A 17,824-nucleotide genomic window follows, 5' to 3' on the forward strand; every position below is an offset into this window, starting at 1 on the left:
CCCAGGACCTCCATATCCGGGGGGTGCTGAGAAGTATTTACCTCTGTAATAAAGCCCTTTCAAGGGGAAAAACTCATTCTGATTGGCTGGCCCTCCCAGGCCCACCCATTCTCCAGTCATCTGAAATCTGTAAATTAGGGCCTAATGAATTTATTTATATTGACTGATTTCCTTCTATGAACTATAACTCAGTAAAATCTTTGAAATTCTAGCGTGATGCGTTTATATTTTTGTTCAGTATAAGTAATATAAGATAACCTTATTCACTGGTTCGTGTTCATGGGGTGCATCGTAGCAAAACGTTTTGCAAAGGAAAATAAGAACCAGCCTTTCTTAAAGCTTAGATGGTTCCGTTCTGCTTTCTTCCATTTCGTGCCTAGTGAACATAACCCTGGATGTAGGTTGAGCCACCTGGCAGACCTTTCAAGAGATGCTGTCCCTGACTGCTTCCTCTGCATGCCAAGGGACCCATAAAAAAAAGCACTTTCATTAACAAGCCATTAGCATTGATCGGGCAATTTAAAGGTAGTGGAAGTCGAGCAGGTACAGGTATCTAATAACAAGACAGCGCCATACAGCCAGACTATAAGCCATCCTTCAGCTGAACCGTTTCACCCTCCCAGGGCTGTTGTGTTGAGAGTTATGGGCACACAACCCAGTACCACCTGCCACAGCCCTCACCATCACCACCTACCAAAACTAATAGGGGCAAAGTGGCAGATGCCAGGGGGGCAGTGCCCGCCTGGGGGGAACACGATCTGTGGTAAAGACATTAGATCCCAAAAGCAGGTCGGGGTGACAGCGACAAGCATACAGTATGAGCGAAGGCAGCCAAGCGACTCGGCAGGTGAAAAAAGTGACAGGTCATTTAGGCGCCAGGTTCTCGTGCCGCACTGACACAGAATGACAGACGCTGCGCGGGGGAACGAAGGTACTAGGCAGGCAGCAGCCTCAAGGGATCAACTTATTTATAAAGTGCACCGAGAAAATTTAATCCATGTGAAGTAATTTCTGATTCAAAATACAAAGGGGAACATGGATCCTGCTGATCTCCTTTTGTCCTTGATAATAAGTAACAAAGTGCATCAGGGAGGTTAAATAAAGATGCACAAGGTTAAACAAAGTATTGTGCAAATTGTTGCAGTTTCAAAGCTAATTTCCTGCAATTCTACAACTTTTGCCATGATTTATGCCATGTTCATATGATATCTGGGTGAATTACAAAATCAATGGGGGGCCCCCTGGTGGTCAGGACCACTGGGCACATGCTTTACATTTCTATTGCGGAATCTGTAACGCTTCAGCTTTACAAATTGAATAGAGCCCCAATTTACCTAGCAATCTAAAAAAAAAAATAGCTGACATTGAGTGACTGTCAGTGACTGACCTAACAAGAGGATTTAGAAATTTCACGTTGTGTATTATACTATTCTAACTCAACAGTAAGTTGAGACACCGACTGAGTTCATAATAGTAAAACAAAGTAGTTCAGACTTTGAGTAGAACTCGGTGATTCGGCAAAACAATTAGAAAATACTCAAATACAGAGAAAATAAGTATTTAACACACAAAGAGTTAAATAAGCATGTATATGAGCCCAGGTCTGGTGTGTTTGTTTGTGTGTGTTGCGAAATGGCCAAACTGAGCTCCACATTGATCTTAAGCTGAACTGTCACTTACTGTGACCTGATGAGAGCTGGCCAACCTGACGAGAGCGGGTAACTCTGGGTAATTCCTAAACTCCTCATTTATTTGTGGTAATGTAGCCACTAGAACGACTGAAACTTTGTAAGCTGTTAATTACTGGATATTTAGTGGTGTTCTTCGGTGACAGCCCCTCCCTGGTGTGTGTCACTCATGCTGTCGTCGTGCCATACAGAAAGCAGTGGCGGCTGGTGTAGGGAGAAATGGGGATGGCATTTCTTCCTCAACTAGCCTCCTCTGACAAAAAGGCATGAGCCTGCGACTATGACAAACAGAAGGATTGTGAAATATTGTTTCTAATGGATTAAGGGAACATGCGCTCTCTCTTGGGAGTTAAGTTTGACACCCCTAGTTTAGAGAAAGTTGAGTAAAATACACAGTAGGATTTGTCAGCATATTTTATTATGTCAGTCAAGGAGAAATCATCTCAAACAAAATGATGGTAGACTCTGAATATTGACGTGAGATTATGTTTTTTCTCCCTCAGGCATAAATAGTTTGGAAGTTATAGAATATATGAAGTATATTTACTCAAGGAACTGTTTTCCTAGCTAGGAATGAATAGTATTAACTTTCAAAATGGGGGTACACTGCTTTTTGCAGCTTTATTTGAATATTTGAATATTCCTTTATTTGAATATTCCTACTATACTGTATGTGTGCTTTGTATTCACATTGTACACTTAGGCCTATCCTTATAGAGGTAGATCCGCACTAGCTCAATTGAAATTTAAAGGCAATATTTCTGCATATGTTGGCTCAATAAGAAATGCCCTTTCAATTTCAATCGCGCTATAATGCTGATCTTCCATGATACGGATTCAATCTAGCCCTTAATAGGTGTTCGGAGAAAAAAAAATGAACTGCTTTTTAGATTATCTCAAGATGTTATTTGGTTGCGAATAATGAATTGATTGAGGTTGATAATACACAAAACAATTTATCTTCCAACATAAACATGCCTTAACTTGGAGAGAAAAAAAACACCACGTCAACCAAAAATAACTAATAGATATATTCTGTTATCTGAAAACGTATATGCCCAGTATGTAATAGTAAGTCAAAACATCCAACCGTGCGTGTGAATCAGCCGGCCTCGACCTGTCATGCAAGTACAGTATTTGTCTATACAATCTACAGTATCTCAAATAGAATGCTAACATACCGATACCTTTTCCTTAGGAAAAAGAATAAACAACTTCACCATGCAATGAGGTAACAGGTCATAACAGCCAATTCCTCTGCGAGGAAGCCTAAATGTATACTTTAACTTGTATTCTTACTTGTAGGAGTTATCTCTGTGTGAGTGCAGAAGTTTCGGCCTCATCGCACCAAGGCCTCCACAAGGTCCCTCCATTTCTTCCTGCCTTGGGCTATGTTAGACCCCTCTTTCCAGGTGAGCCCTCGTCTGGTTCGGAGTGCAGAGACACAGCTCTATTCAGAACACATCATTCAAATTATATACTCTATGGCTGACTCGAAGGTCGACATTTTATCTTTTCGAAATTCTTATGAAACTCATCTTGTGCTCAATAACCAGCTGTGGGGGGGAACAGGTTAAGGTAAATAAATTTTTTGGGGTTATGCAATATCGATTGGCTTCATCTCGACTGAATATCTAAAGGGAACCCACTAATTCACAGTTGTGTATGGCTCTGTCCCAAAAAGGCACCTTATTCCCTAGATAGTGTACTACTTTCGACCAGACCCCTATGGGCCCTGGTCCAAAGTTGTGCCACTAAATAGGGAATAGGGTGCCCTTTTGGACGCACTCTATCACTAGCTTACTGCTTGTAGTACTGCTTGACAAATGAATGTGTAAATAGTCATCTTTTGATTGAACAAGCAAATGCCCCTATGTGTAGTATAGAGATTTATTCATGATGTTCATAATTGGACGCCTTTATGCTGCGTTTACAGAAGCAGCCCAATTCAGATCTTTTGCCAATTATTTGAATATCTGATACCTATCTGATCTTCTTCCCTAACGTGTAAACAGCAAAAGACCACATGGAATCAGATCTGTTGACTTCCGATTTATACCACCTCCATATGTTGAGCTGAATCCTGATACAAACCCAATCCTCCATATGTGACCTCTGTCTGGATGCTCAGAAAGTTATTTTTTTACCATGATTTGCCATGACCATGACAACCACCCCAAAATTTAAAGGAACAGTGACAGGAAATGAGAATTGCATCTGTGTGCTACTTCAGAGGCTACATCAGTGTGAGCAGAGACGAAGAGGCAAAATGAGAGGTTTCACTCTTGCCAAAATATGTCCAAAATAAGCCCAAAGCGTTTCTATGGGCTTATTTTGGACCTAAGGTTGTCACCTGCCTTCCCGCCTTTGGGACAACGACTCCCATTGTTATGACGGAGACATGAGCGTTATATACAGATCTCTGATGTGAATGGGCAAATCTGATATGGGTCACATGTAAAACTGAGTGTAGACAAAAAGATCAGATATAGAACAAAAATTAGATTTGGGTTCTTAAGGTGGCTGTGTAAACACAGCCATAGTATGGCTATGGTAAGCAGCCTCCAACCTTGTTAATCTGAAAAAATTGAAAGCGTTTTTTAAATAACGACTGTTCATCAAATAGAAAAAATTTACTGCTTTCTGGATTTTGAATCTATTTTCTTGAGACTTTAATACGTTTTGGTTGCATTTTTTGATTACTTTTGTCAAGGTAGCCAGTTCAACCAAGTGTAATGTTGTTTCATTGAACTGAATTAAACATTGATATATTTATATATTAATAATATAATCATGGTTTGTATTTGATTAATTAGTTCCCCTTTTAGAGGACTTGTGTAGGAACGTAACAATGACCACTGTTCCACGCTAACATTTGATCAAGGGGTTTCAGTCAAGAACCTCTACCTATGTCACAATCACTTCTAACCTCGAACGTGATTTCAACTTCAATAATACACATTTTCAGGTTGATCTTTCAATCGAAAGAGAGAAACTCCTCAAAGGGAGCTAAATCTAAAAAGGACACACTTTATCAAATCCAAGATAACGCACAAAATGACATGCGTTTGCATAGTAAAGCTGTAAGTCGCCTGAACGCGGACTAACAAGTGATCCCCAAAAAAATGGGGGAAAACACGCCACACATTAAGAACACTCAAAAGTGCACCTCCGTAGTGTTGCACAATGTACTACAGTACCTATAATGCTCTGTAACATATCCACTTTTCTTGTCTTTGTAAAGATTGTTCAGTTCCCTATCCAGTTTTTAGTTCCCCATGGTGGTGGTTGGGGTTGAGTTGTTGGGGTCAAATGTAGGGCCAAGCATAACCTTTTCACACTATCGTGCCAGCGCAGACCCTAGTGTGCTGACCCAGATATTTTCTTTTATTTTCTCTTGTGTGGAAAGGGTACTAGTCCGTCAGGTCCAGGCACCAGGACTGCTCTGTGCACTGAGTCTGAACTCCCAGGCTGGATCTCCTCGACCTGGTCCCGGGGCTCTCGCTGTCCCTGCTCTCCGTGGAGCCCCCATTCCCAAGCAGGCACTCCAGACTGGTGTGTCCCACCGCTGCTGAGTCTCCCAAGGGAATGTGGGGAGGAGCGCAGTTGTCCTGCCTAGGAGGAGACTCTGAGTCCTGGGAACAGACGGACGATGGCCTGGGGAAGGAGGGGGCAGTTCCAGGGCTGGAGTGGACAGACAGACTGTGCAGGTCCTCGTCAAGGAGGCTGGAGGTGGATGTGTATTGCTGGGGGAAGTCGCGGCTTGGACCCCCGTCAAGCCCCAGGAGTTCAGCAGGTTCCCCCAGGGTAGGCCTTGCAGGGTGTAAAAGGGGTTCTGAGGCTAGGTAGATGTGCGGGTAGGTGCTGGGGCAGGCATCCAGGAGGCTGTGAGTAGACGTGGGAGCACTAGACAGCCGACAGCTGTACAAACCGCTGCTAGGCGGCTGCAGACACAAGCTGGGTTGGGACTGGCTAATGCTAACTGGGCTAGTGTCAAGGCCAGGGCAACTGTCGCCAAAGTCCTCATGCCCAGCAGTGGGAGCCGTGCCTGGGCTACCACCACTCTGTAAGGTTGGGCTAATGCTAAGCAAGGAAGGGCCAGTCCAGGGATGGGGTGAGGTTCTACCAGATCCCCGGCACGGTCCTGGCACGGCCGCTGAGTCTGTCACATGGTAGAAGCTAGGGGACCCAGGGCTGGAAGACTGAGGTTGGGTCTGGTAGTGGCCCTCTGGCTGTGCCCCCCCTGTGGCCCTAGCCTGGAAGCTCCCCCCTGGAGCCTCACTGTAGCCCCAGCAAGGGTGGCGTGTGTCCGTGTGTCCCCCCTCCATGCTCCCAGGGTCCTGGTGGAGGTGCAGGCTGCTGGGGGCTAGGTTGTAGGCTGTGCCGGTGCTGGCGGTGGGGTTGGAGACCATTTGGACGGCGTAGGGAAAGGAGGAGGACATGGAGGCTGTGTAGTGGTGCACAGCCACCTGAGCCTGAAGAAGGTGCATCATGTGATGGAGGTCCTTGGTCAGCTGAGACACTTCGTTGTTCAAGTTGCCCATCTAGGAAAAGAGAACATATACTCAGGGGTTAGATTGGGGAGGGGAAAGCGACAACATATGAATCTATTCAGACCTTTGATCTGCACGTTGAAGTCGAATATTCATGCAAGTCTCCCATTGACGTCACTAGATGATTTACGCGAAAGTCATAGTTTAGTGCGAGGATCTCAAGTCTGAATATCTCAATATGTAAATATATATATACTTTACATATGTCGGAAATGAACATGGCGCAGTAGCCACTTTTCATAACACGACCACCACTTACAAAATAGCCCAACCCAAACGACAGCGACATTTATTCTCTCAAGCATATCTTTGCAACTCATTTCCAGCCCTCACAGTGTGACTCTTACTTCTCTGAAGCTTGCACAAAGTACGTCTATCCAACACTGACTAGCTACTGTTCTCTGTGACTAAGAAATGACCTGTTTTCACATGCATCCCAAAACTCCCAAGAGAGAGAGAGGGAGGGAGAGGCTGTAAAGATTCAAAAAGGGAGGAAAGTGGAAGTGCACATGGGAGGAGGGGGGGGGGGGGGGGGGTAGAAGGAATCCGAGGAGAATGTTAGGGCGGGTTGGGTTGTCAACATCAGGTATTTTTGGGATTGTCGAGTCAGCTCTCGCAGGTTTTTCTCTGCAATGCAGAAGCACCCTGCTGATTAATTAATACCCACTTCAGACAAGGCCTACCTAGAACCATCTGTATACTCCAGCCCCACCTGCCACACATTTGCATCCACATTTGGGATGGAAGAACACATTGTGCTACATAAAGGTAGAAATAGCAAAGAATGTAATAGAATAAAGTCAATTTGAGTTGAATAGAATTTGGATGGAATAGAATAGGAATATAATAAAATACAATAGAGTTGGAATAGAATAACACAATAGAGTTGGAATAGAATAAAATACAATAGAGTTGGAATAGAATAAAATACAATAGAGTTGGAATAGAATAAAATACAATAGAGGTGTAATAGAATATGAATAGAATAAAATACAATTGGAATAGAACAAAATACAATAGAGTTGGAATAGAATAAAATACAATTGGAATAGAATAAAATACAATATAGTTGGAATAGAATAAAATACAATAGAGGTGTAATAGAATATGAATAGAATAAAATACAATTGGAATAGAATAAAATACAATTGGAATAGAATAAAATACAATTGGAATAGAATAAAATACAATTGGAATAGAATAAAATACAATTGGAATAGAATAAAATACAATTGGAATAGAATAAAATACAATTGGAATAGAATAAAATACAATTGGAATAGAATAAAATACAATTGGAATAGAATAAAATACAATTGGAATAGAATAAAATACAATAGAGTTGGAATAGAATAAAATACAATAGAGTTGGAATAGAATAAAATACAATTGGAATAGAATAAAATACAATTGGAATAGAATAAAATACAATTGGAATAGAATAAAATACAATTGGAATAGAATAAAATACAATTGGAATAGAATAAAATACAATAGAGTTGGAATAGAATAAAATACAATAGAGTTGGAATAGAATAAAATACAATTGGAATAGATATCCAGAGATTGTGGTGGATGCCGCCATCCATTTATCGATAAGCATTTATTAAGGGCTAATACATTTTCTTCAGAGAGAATTTATGAGCCTCGGTAACACGTTTGTTAAATCACAAGAAGGTTAACCGTTCAAAGTATGATTTGTACTTTCTGTCGTTCTTTGTAGTATCACCAAGTGGTTCACATGTAATCCAAGATGTGGCGTTGAATGTACAAATATGCAAATTCTTAATGCTATAGATATTTTCACTAATTGAAGTATTGCATCACCAATTGTTGTTAGTATTTTACTCAACATTTATTGTACACATGCATATTCATGCTCTTATTATACATATTGCGTCGGTATACCCATTCCAGGTTTCTGTCTAAGAGGGGCTTCATGTTAAAGGGGCCAAGTGTATGATGAAACTTAAAGAGAATATGCAGAGTTGTTGGACACTTGTAAGGGCCCATATAAGGTCATACATAACATTATGCATATGTCAAACTATTATGAAGTCTGGTCAAGAAGCTAGGCAAATGGACCTATGCAAATAAAAAAGTACTAAAATGAGGTGTTCAAATCCTGCGGTGCCCTTCAGCAATTGAACTTGAATCAACATCAAGCTTTCACTGCCTTGTACAGAATATAGAAACTCTATGAAAGTGACTTTAGACAGAAGTGTCTGCTCAGCAAGAAACATAGGAGTAGTCTCAGCAGGAAAGTAGGAGTAGTCTCAACAAGAAACATAGGAGTAGTCTCATCCAGAAAGTAGTAGTAGTCTCAACAAGAATCATAGGGGTAGTCTCCGCAAGAAAGTAGTAGTAGTCTCAAAAACAAAAAACATAGGAGTAGTCTCAGCAAGAAAGTAGTAGTAGTCTCAACAAGAAACATAGGAGTAGTCTCAGCAAGAAAGTCGTAGTAGTCTCAACAAGAAACATAGGAGTAGTCTCAGCAAGAAAGTAGTAGTAGTCTCAACAATAAAAAACATAGGAGTAGTCTCAGCAAGAAAGTAGTAGTAGTCTCAACAAGAAACATAGGAGTAGTCTCAGCAAGAAAGTCGTAGTAGTCTCAACAATAAAAAACATAGGAGTAGTCTCAGCAAGAAAGTAGTAGTAGTCTCAACAAGAAACATAGGAGTAGTCTCAGCAAGAAAGTAGTAGTAGTCTCAGCAAGAAACATAGGAGTAGTCTCAGAAAGAAAGTAGTAGTAGTCTCAGCAAGAAAGTAGTAGTAGTCTCAACATCTAAAAACATAGGAGTAGACTCAGCAAGAAAGTACTAGTAGTCTCAACAAGAAGTATAGGAGTAGTCTCAGCCAGAAAGTAGTGGTAGTCTCAACAAGAAACATAGGAGTAGTCTCAGCAAGAAAGCAGTATTAGTCTCAACAAAAAAACATAGGAGTAATTTCAGCAAGAAAGTAGTAGTAGTAGTCTAAACAAGAAAGTAGTAGTAGTCTCAACAACAACAAAAACATAGGAGTAGACTCAGCAAGAAAGTAGTAGTTGTCTCAACAAGAAACATAGGAGTAGTCTCAGCAAGAAAGTAGTAGTAGTCTCAACAATAAAAAACATAGGAGTAGTCTCAGCAAGAAAGTAGTAGTAGTCTCAACAAGAAACATAGGAGTAGTCTCAGCAAGAAAGTAGTAGTAGTCTCAGCAATAAAAAAACATAGGAGTAGTCTCAGCAAGAAAGTAGTAGTAGTCTCAACAAGAAACATAGGAGTAGTCTCAGCAAGAAAGTAGTAGTAGTCTCAGCAAGAAACACAGGAGTAGTCTCAGAAAGAAAGTAGTAGTAGTCTCAGCAAGAAAGTAGTAGTAGTCTCAACATCTAAAAACATAGGAGTAGTCTCAGCAAGAAAGTACTAGTAGTCTCAACAAGAAGTATAGGAGTAGTCTCAGCCAGAAAGTAGTGGTAGTCTCAACAAGAAACATAGGAGTAGTCTCAGCAAGAAAGCAGTATTAGTCTCAACAAAAAAACATAGGAGTAATTTCAGCAAGAAAGTAGTAGTAGTAGTCTCAACAAGAAAGTAGTAGTAGTCTCAACAACAAAAAAACATAGGAGTAGACTCAGCAAGAAAGTAGTAGTTGTCTCAACAACAAAAAAACATAGGAATAGTCTCAGCAAGAAAGCAGTAGTAGTCTCAACAAACAAAAAAACATAGGAGTAGTCTCAGCAAGAAAGTAGTAGTCATCTCAACAAGAAAGTAGTAGTAGTCTCAACAACAAAACATAGGAGTAATCTCAGCAAGAAAGTAGCAGTAGTCTCAACAATAAAAAATATAGGAGTAGTCTCTGCAAGAATGTAGTAGTAGTCTCAACAAGAAACATAGGGGTAGTCTCAGCAAGAAAGTAGTAGTAGTCTCAACAAAAAAACATAGGAGTAGTCTCAGCAAGAAATATAGACTAGTGTTCTCTTTCTCACTCAGCAGTTACGCTGCAATGAGGCTTACTCTACTGTAATGTACTGTACCTTCTGGTTGAGCTGACTGATGCTCTGTCTAACCTCTTCCGACTCCAGAAGCAAAGTGGCGTTCACCTGCCTCATATCTGTGGAGGAAGAACCAGAAGAAGACAAATACCTCTTAGGATCATAAAACAATGAATAGGGATTGATTGATTGATTTGTTCATTGGTTGTTTGGTGTGATTGATTGGTTGAGTGGCTGTGTGTGATTGATTGATTTACAATACTGGAGTGTACTAGCGAATTTAATAAAATTAAACTTAATCTATGGCATTGATACTTATATGTTTCCCCTTGCATCTGTGTCTGGTGTTAGCTAGATAATGGCTAGCTTTAGTAACTCAAAATGCCATTTTACATGGGAATCAGAATGACTGTTCGGGACCTTGAAGACAAAACTGTAACTTGGCCACTCAGGAACATTCACTGTCTTCTTGGTAAGCAACTCCAGTGTAGATTTGGCCTTGTGTTGTAGGTCATTGTCCTGCTGAAAGGTGTATTCATCCTCTCCCAGTCTCTGGTGTAAAGCAGACTGAAGGAGGTTTTCCTCAAGGATTTTGTGCCTTGTTGCATACAAATGCACATTTTAAAATATTTGTATTCTGTATATTTGTATTCTTCTTTTCATTTAGGTCAATATTGTGGAGTGACTACAATGTTGTTATCCAGCCTTAGTTTTCTACTATCACAGGCATTGAACTCTAGCTGTTTTAAAACCACAAATGCTAGCATCACTGAGCAGTTTCATTCCTGCAGCTCAGTTCAGAAGGACGACTGTATCTTTGATGTGTCCAGGTGGTTTAATATATAAACTCTGCAATGACAACAAGCTCAGTCCGATGATGCTGTGACACACCGCCCCAGACCATGATGGACCCTCCACTTCCAAATCGATCCCGCTCCCGCTCCAGAGTACAGGCCTCGGTGTAACGCTCATTCCTTCGACGATAAACGTGAATCTGACCATCACCCCTGGTGAGACAAAACCGTGACTCGTCAGTAAAGAGCACTTTTTGCCAGTCCAGTCTGGTCCATCGACGGTGGGTTTGTGCCCATAGGCGACGTTGTTGCCAGTGATGTCTGGTGAGGACCTGCCTTACAACAGGCCTACAAGCCCTCAGTCCAGCCTCTCTAAGCCTATTGTGGACAGTCTGAGCACTGATGGAGGGATTGTGCGTTCCTGGTGTAACTCGGGCAGTTGTTGTTGCCATCTTGTCCCGCAGGTGTGATGTTCGGATGTACCAATCCTGTGCAGGTGTTGTTACATGTGGTCTGCCACTGTGAGGACGATCAGCTGTCCGTACTGTCTCCCTGTAGCGCTGTCTTAGGTTTCTCACAGTATGAACATTGCAATTTATTGCCCTGGCCACATCTGCAGTCCTCATGCCTCCTTGGAGAATGCCTAACATGCTGACCAGACCGGACATGTCGCGTGTGCAAGCGTCGCAAAATACATTTACAAATCCATGTTATTCAATTATTGCACCCACACTGCTCGCGCGCACCAACGAGCATCTGCGACACCAAGGGCTAAAATAGGACTCATTCCTATTTCTGACGCAGATCGCGCTGAAAGTCCTGCCTCTCCCATCTCCTCATTGGTTTATAGAAGCTGGTACCCATGTGCCATCTCCTCATTGGTTATACCCACGTGGGTGATTGAAAGACGAACTTTGTTGCCGGTTGTCGTGGAAATACGATGAAAGTTTAGATGCGATCGCCATATAAGTTCAAAGATGAACAACCCTGGAAGGAGGAGAGATGACTAGAAACGATTCGGTTGGCCGTTTTATGTGTGGATTAATTGTCGAAGTAGATGTCCTTGTGCATTTCAGGTAAAATAACAACTCAATGTTTATATCCCAGGACAAATTAGCTAGCAACAGCAAGCTAGCTAAATAGGACAAATTAACGTTAGCTCCAGAGTCTCTGGCGATGCACAATTGGGCTAGCGTCGTCCGGGTAAGGGAGGGTTTGGCCGGTAGGGATTTCCTTGTCTCATCGCGCTCCAGCGACTCCTGTGGCGGGCTGGGCGCAGTGCGTGCTAACCAAGGGGGCCAGGTGCACGGTGTTTCCTCCGACACATTGGTGCGGCTGGCTTCCGGGTTGGAGGCGCGCTGTGTTAAAGAAGCAGTGCGGCTTGGTTGGGTTGTGCTTCGGAGGACGCATGACTTTCGACCTTCGTCTCTCCCGAGCCCGTACGGGAGTTGTAGCGATGAGACAAGATAGTAATTACTAGCGATTGGATACCACGAAAATTGGGGAGAAAAGGGGATAAATTTTTTTTTAAATAAAATAAATTAAAATAAAATTAACGTTAGCTAGCAAGTTAGCTAGCTAAATTGCCATACATGTTTAATGCTTTTCGACCTGTCCCCAAATTAATGTCATTGGTTCAGAGTTTGTTTTGATATTTTAACCTGCGTGTCGTGATCGCGTTTGGTGTGGAGGGACAAAATAAATGTATGCACGATAGCGCACGCGCGAAGCCGGTTTGGGTTCCGTGTTAGGCACGTTCACGCAGATGAGCAGGGACCCTGGGCATCTTTCTTTTGGTGTTTTTTTAGAGTCAGTAGAATGGCCTCTTTCGTGTCCTAAGTTTTCATAACTGTGACCTTAATTGCCTACCGTCTGTAAGCTGTTAGTGTCTTAACGACCGTTCCACAGGTGCATGTTCATTAATTGTCTATGGTTCATTGAACAAGCATGGGAAACAGTGTTTAAACCGTTTACAATGAAGATCTGTGAAGTTATTTGGATTTTTATGAATTATCTTTGAAAGTCCGGGTCCTGAAAAAGGGACATTTCTTGTTTTGATAAGTTTACTTCCGTTGAAAATGTTAGGGTCACCTAGAAATGTCCTTGTTTTTCAAAGGAAAGCACATTTTTTGTCATTAACATCAAATTGATCAGAAATACAGTGTAGACATTGTTAATGTTGTTTATGACTATTGTAGCAAGAAACGGCTGATTTTTAATGGAATATCTACATAGGCCTACAGAGGCCCATTATCAGCAACCATCACTCCAGTGTTCGAATGTCACATTGTGTTAGCTAATCCAAGTTTAGAATTTTAAAAGGAAAAAGAAAACCTAGAAAACCCTTTTGCAATTGTGTTAGCACAGCTGAAAACGGTTGTTCTGATTAAAGAAGCAATAAAACTGGCCTTCTTTAGACTAGTTGAGTATCTTGATCATCAGTCTTTGTGGGTTCGATTACAGGCTCAAAATGGCCAGACACAAAGAACTTTCTTCTGAAACTCGTCAGTCTATTCTTGTGCTGAGAAATAAAGGCTAATCCATGCGAGAAATTGCCAAGAAACTACTATTTAATGAAGCTGCCAGTTGAGGACCTGTGAGGTGTCTGTTTATCAAACTAGACACTCTAATGTACTTGTCCTCTTGCTCAATTGTGCACCGGGGCCGCCCACTCCTCTTTCTATTCTGGTTCAAGCCAGTTTGCGCTGTTCTGTGAAGGGAGTAGTACACAGCGTTGTACGAGATCTTCAGTTGTAGTCCATGTAAATTATTATGTAATTTGTTAAGCCCGAACTAATTTAGGCTTGCCTAAACAAAAGGCCTGAATCCATTACACTTATGCAACAACTATATTTTAGTTATGGATTTTTGATTAAAAAAACAATATATACATTTTTCACTTTGACAGAGTATTTCGTGTAGATTGTTGACAAAAAAATGACAAACCCATTTTAATCCCACTCTGTAACACAATAATATGCAATGCACTGTATGTAAGTTGAAAACGTTGTATGTTAAAAGCACATTTTCGCTTACGTTTTCTTAAGTTGGAGCTAAGTTTGGGCCAGCTAGTAATTTTTAGTTCAGGTAACACTTGGCCCGAAAAGTTGAGTAAACAAAAAAATGGCTGTGGAAGCAGTTACTTAATAATAATTAGTTGAAACAACTCGATTTGTTTTATAGTGTGGATTAATTGAATGTTTAATTTAAGAAACAAAAGAAGAACTAAATCATAAAACACTTAAAGCATGAAAGGAATACTGTTTAAGCCCAAACTAGTTTAATTTGAATTACATTGCCCAATAAGTCCTTTACTGCCTTGTCTCACCTCTGAAGACACCTGAGATGTCATTTCATTTCTCTAACTTATATTCTGCATATGGGACAGCATGATGTCTGCCCCGGTTTGAACCCCACGTTCACCTTCAAGCCATCTGGCTCCCCGGTGAGACTCCCGCAGCGGGTGCGGTCAGGGTGCGGTCAACGCAGGGTTTAAGACGGTTTAGCGTTACCTTCGCTGGGATGTCCTGTGGTGCTGGCCTTGGGCCCACTGTGCTCCATGTTGAAGAGGAACGTGCGACCATTGTCCTCGATGCCGTCGACAACCCTGGCAGGGAGAGGGGGGGGGGGGGGGAGCAACAGTAACAGTAGAGCCCCTTTCAATTATCAAATTATCATCCGTCGCCACACGACCCAAGGAGCCGCAATGGGAGCCCCACTGGCAGCTGCCCATGCAGGATTAACCTGAGTAGAGCTGAAACTTTCTGGGCCGGAGGACATCGGAGCCTTATGGGCCACATTACAGTATTGCCTTCATGTGGGGCTCACTAGACACCGGCCGATACATTATGAATATGGATGGATGGTGTGTGGTAGGGGTTGGATAAAATCAGATAATCTCATTGCTTTACCAAAGTGGTTTGAGATCTGGTGAGATATGCAATTAAATGAGCATTAAATGCTATTGGAGAAGCCTTTAAATGCAATCCCATATCATTACACAGTGTATACATTGCTATTTAGTTACAATTGCGCTATGGAAATGTGGTTGAAGTTCAAAATGTTTTACTGCAATTTGTCCAGTTTAGCCTTGGCGAACGACTCTTTACAAAACAAAATTACTATATCACAGTATCCACACTAGCACACTACTTAATACACCTTGCCAATGCTGTACATCACTTAATATTACCTAGTGCACAAGTTTGGATATTCGGACAGAGATAAAGTGAAAGTCCAACAAAACTCGGGCCTCTGTGTGTGGTTTACCTTGGACTGAGGTCCGGCGGTACAAAACAGCTGACAGTGGGAATCAGCAGCTTGGAGGGTTTGCGGCCCTGACTCCCTGCCCCCAACTCCCCTGAGGTAGGGGAACTAGCAGGGGCTGCCACTGGGACACTGTGCTCCTTTTTCGGCAGCGGCTGTGGGGAAGACAGGCTGTGGCCCCGGGGTAGGCCTCCCCGGGTCGGGTTGGGCGAACGGCAGCGGCGCAGGGCATTGAACTGCCTCAGCTCGTCACCCAGCAGGTTGCCCAGGGAGGTGCGGCGCACGGGGCTGCTCAGGCTGGGCAAGAGGAGGTTTGCGCGGCGGGTGCGAGACGCTGGTGATAGGTGGTAGTACTCATCTGAGTCGTCGTGGAGACCTCCTTTTGTCTCAATGATGGACGGAAGCTTGTGCTCTGTGGAACCTCGGTGGTTCTGGGCGGCAGGGGGAAAAAGAAAATGTATCAATTTCTCATATTTATTTCACCCTTATTTGAGCAGGGTGGCGTTCATTAGAATACAAAATGGAAAATTATTACAAATATTTTGCAAAGTGGGGGAAACAAGACTGTTGCTTATTGGATAAGTCTAGGAAGTCCCTTCTCTGTTTTAGTCCATTTTATTTCGTTTCACACCTAATGAACATGCTCAGAACATGTTCTCATTTACAGAGGGATGAGTGGAATTGAATAAACCAATTGGAAGCTGGGGATTATATGATATGATTCAAGTTCTTTATATTGAATTCATATGTAATTTTATCAAGCTACGGGTGGATAGGAGAAATTGCGAGGTTGATGCGGTTGCTAAATCTTTAAAAAAAAAAAACGTGCCGACACTGAAGGAGAATTCAATTGGGCAAGCGAGGTGTCAAAAAACATTAGCCAAACCTACATTCATAAGCTCATAAGGCTTATTATTAACAAGAGATATTGACCCAGTTAGCGATCTGACTCCAGGGAGTGAACCGTTTTCTCTGCTCCAAATGAGTTCCAACCTTTAGGGGAAGTCCTGGGTCTTATTCATTAGGGCATAATGGGAAATGTTTCAAACAGTGAAACAAAAAATGTGTCCAAGTAGTCCCTCTCTGTTCCAGTCCGCTTTCTTCCATTTGGTGCCTAATGAACCCGACCCTGGCAACAGGCTGGCGCTAACCCCTACAGAGAAGTTATAGCAACATGACCCGGAATTTTTTTACAAATCCAAACACACTTCAGGAAACATGCATTACAATTTTGCCCACGAATGCAATTCTATTACAATCATCAAGTCATGGCAGAAACCCATCTTGTACAGAAACAGTTGAAGTCAGAAGTTTACATACACCTTAGCCAAATACATTTAATCTCAGTTTTTCACAATTCCTGACATTTAATCCTAGTAAAAATTCCCTGTCTTAGGTCAGTTAGGAGCACCTCTTTATTTTAAGAATGTGAAATGTCAGAATAATAGTAGAGAGGATGATTTATTTCAGCTTTTATTTCTTTCATCACATTCCCAGTGGGTCAGAAGTTTACATACACTCAATTAGTATTTGGTAGCATTACCTTTAAATTGTTTAACTTGGGTCAAACATTTTGGGTAGCCTTCCACAAGCTTCCCACAATAAGTTGGGTGAATTTTGGCCCATTCCTCCTGACAGAGCTGGTATAACGGAGTCAGGTTTGTTGGCCTCCTTGCTCGCACATGCTTTTTCAGTTCTGCCCACAAATGTTCTATAGGATTGAGGGCAGGGCTTTGTGATGGCCACTCCAATACCTTGACTTTGTGGTCCTTAAGTCATTTTGCCACAACTTTGGAAGTATGCTTGGGGTCATTATCCATTTGGAAGACCCATTTGCAACCAAGCTTTAACTTCCTGACTGATGTCTTGAGATGTTGCTTCAACATATCCACATAATTTTCCTACCTCATGATGCCATCTATTTTGTGAAGTGCACCAGTCCCTCCTGCAGCAAAGCACCCCCACAACATGATGCTGCCACACCCGTGCTTCATGGTTGGGATGGTGTTCTTCGGCTTGCAAGCTTCCCCCTTTTTCCTCCAAACATAACAATGGTCATTATGGCCAAACAGTTCTATTTTTGTTTCATCAGACCAGAGGACATTTCTCCAAAAAGTACAGTCTTTGTCCCCATGTGCAGTTGCAAACTGTAGTCTGGCTTTTTTACGGCGGTTTTGAAGCAGTGGCTTCTTCCTTGCTTGAGCGGCCTTTCAGGTTATGTCGATATAGGACTCATTTTACTGTGGATATAGATACTTTTTTACCTGTTTCCTCCAGCATCTTCACAAGGTCCTTTGCTATTGTTCTGGGATTGATTTGCACTTTTCGCACCAAAGTAGGTTAATCTCCTGAGCGGTATGACGGCTGCGTGGTCCCATGGTGTTTATACTTGCACACTATTGTTTGTACAGATGAATGTGATACCTTCAGGCGTTTGGAAACTGCTCCCAAGGATGAATCAGACTTGTGGAGGTCTACAAATTTTTATTTGAGATTTTGGCTGATTTCTTTTGATTTTCCCATGATGTCAAGCAAAGAGGCACTGAGTTTTAAGGT

General features: G+C 42.0%; 1 protein-coding gene across 1 annotated transcript in view; it reads right to left on the reverse strand.

Annotated features, from left to right (window-relative positions):
• Window positions 1-2,084: 2,084 nt before the first annotated feature.
• kcnh4b (potassium voltage-gated channel, subfamily H (eag-related), member 4b) overlaps window positions 2,085-17,824 on the reverse strand; it is a 64,726-nt gene continuing 48,986 nt past the window's right edge. Inside the window, exons 13-16 of the mRNA XM_055922745.1 lie at window positions 15,272-15,699; window positions 14,515-14,609; window positions 10,251-10,327; window positions 2,085-6,232 (exon numbers count right to left, since the gene is read on the reverse strand). Of these exons, the coding sequence (XP_055778720.1) occupies window positions 5,102-6,232; window positions 10,251-10,327; window positions 14,515-14,609; window positions 15,272-15,699 (1,731 nt within the window). The 3' untranslated portion in view covers window positions 2,085-5,101. The remainder of the gene's footprint in view (window positions 6,233-10,250; window positions 10,328-14,514; window positions 14,610-15,271; window positions 15,700-17,824) is intronic.

The sequence above is a fragment of the Salvelinus fontinalis genome, chromosome 1 (genome assembly GCF_029448725.1).
Source record: "Salvelinus fontinalis isolate EN_2023a chromosome 1, ASM2944872v1, whole genome shotgun sequence".
Lineage (NCBI taxonomy): Eukaryota > Metazoa > Chordata > Actinopteri > Salmoniformes > Salmonidae > Salvelinus > Salvelinus fontinalis.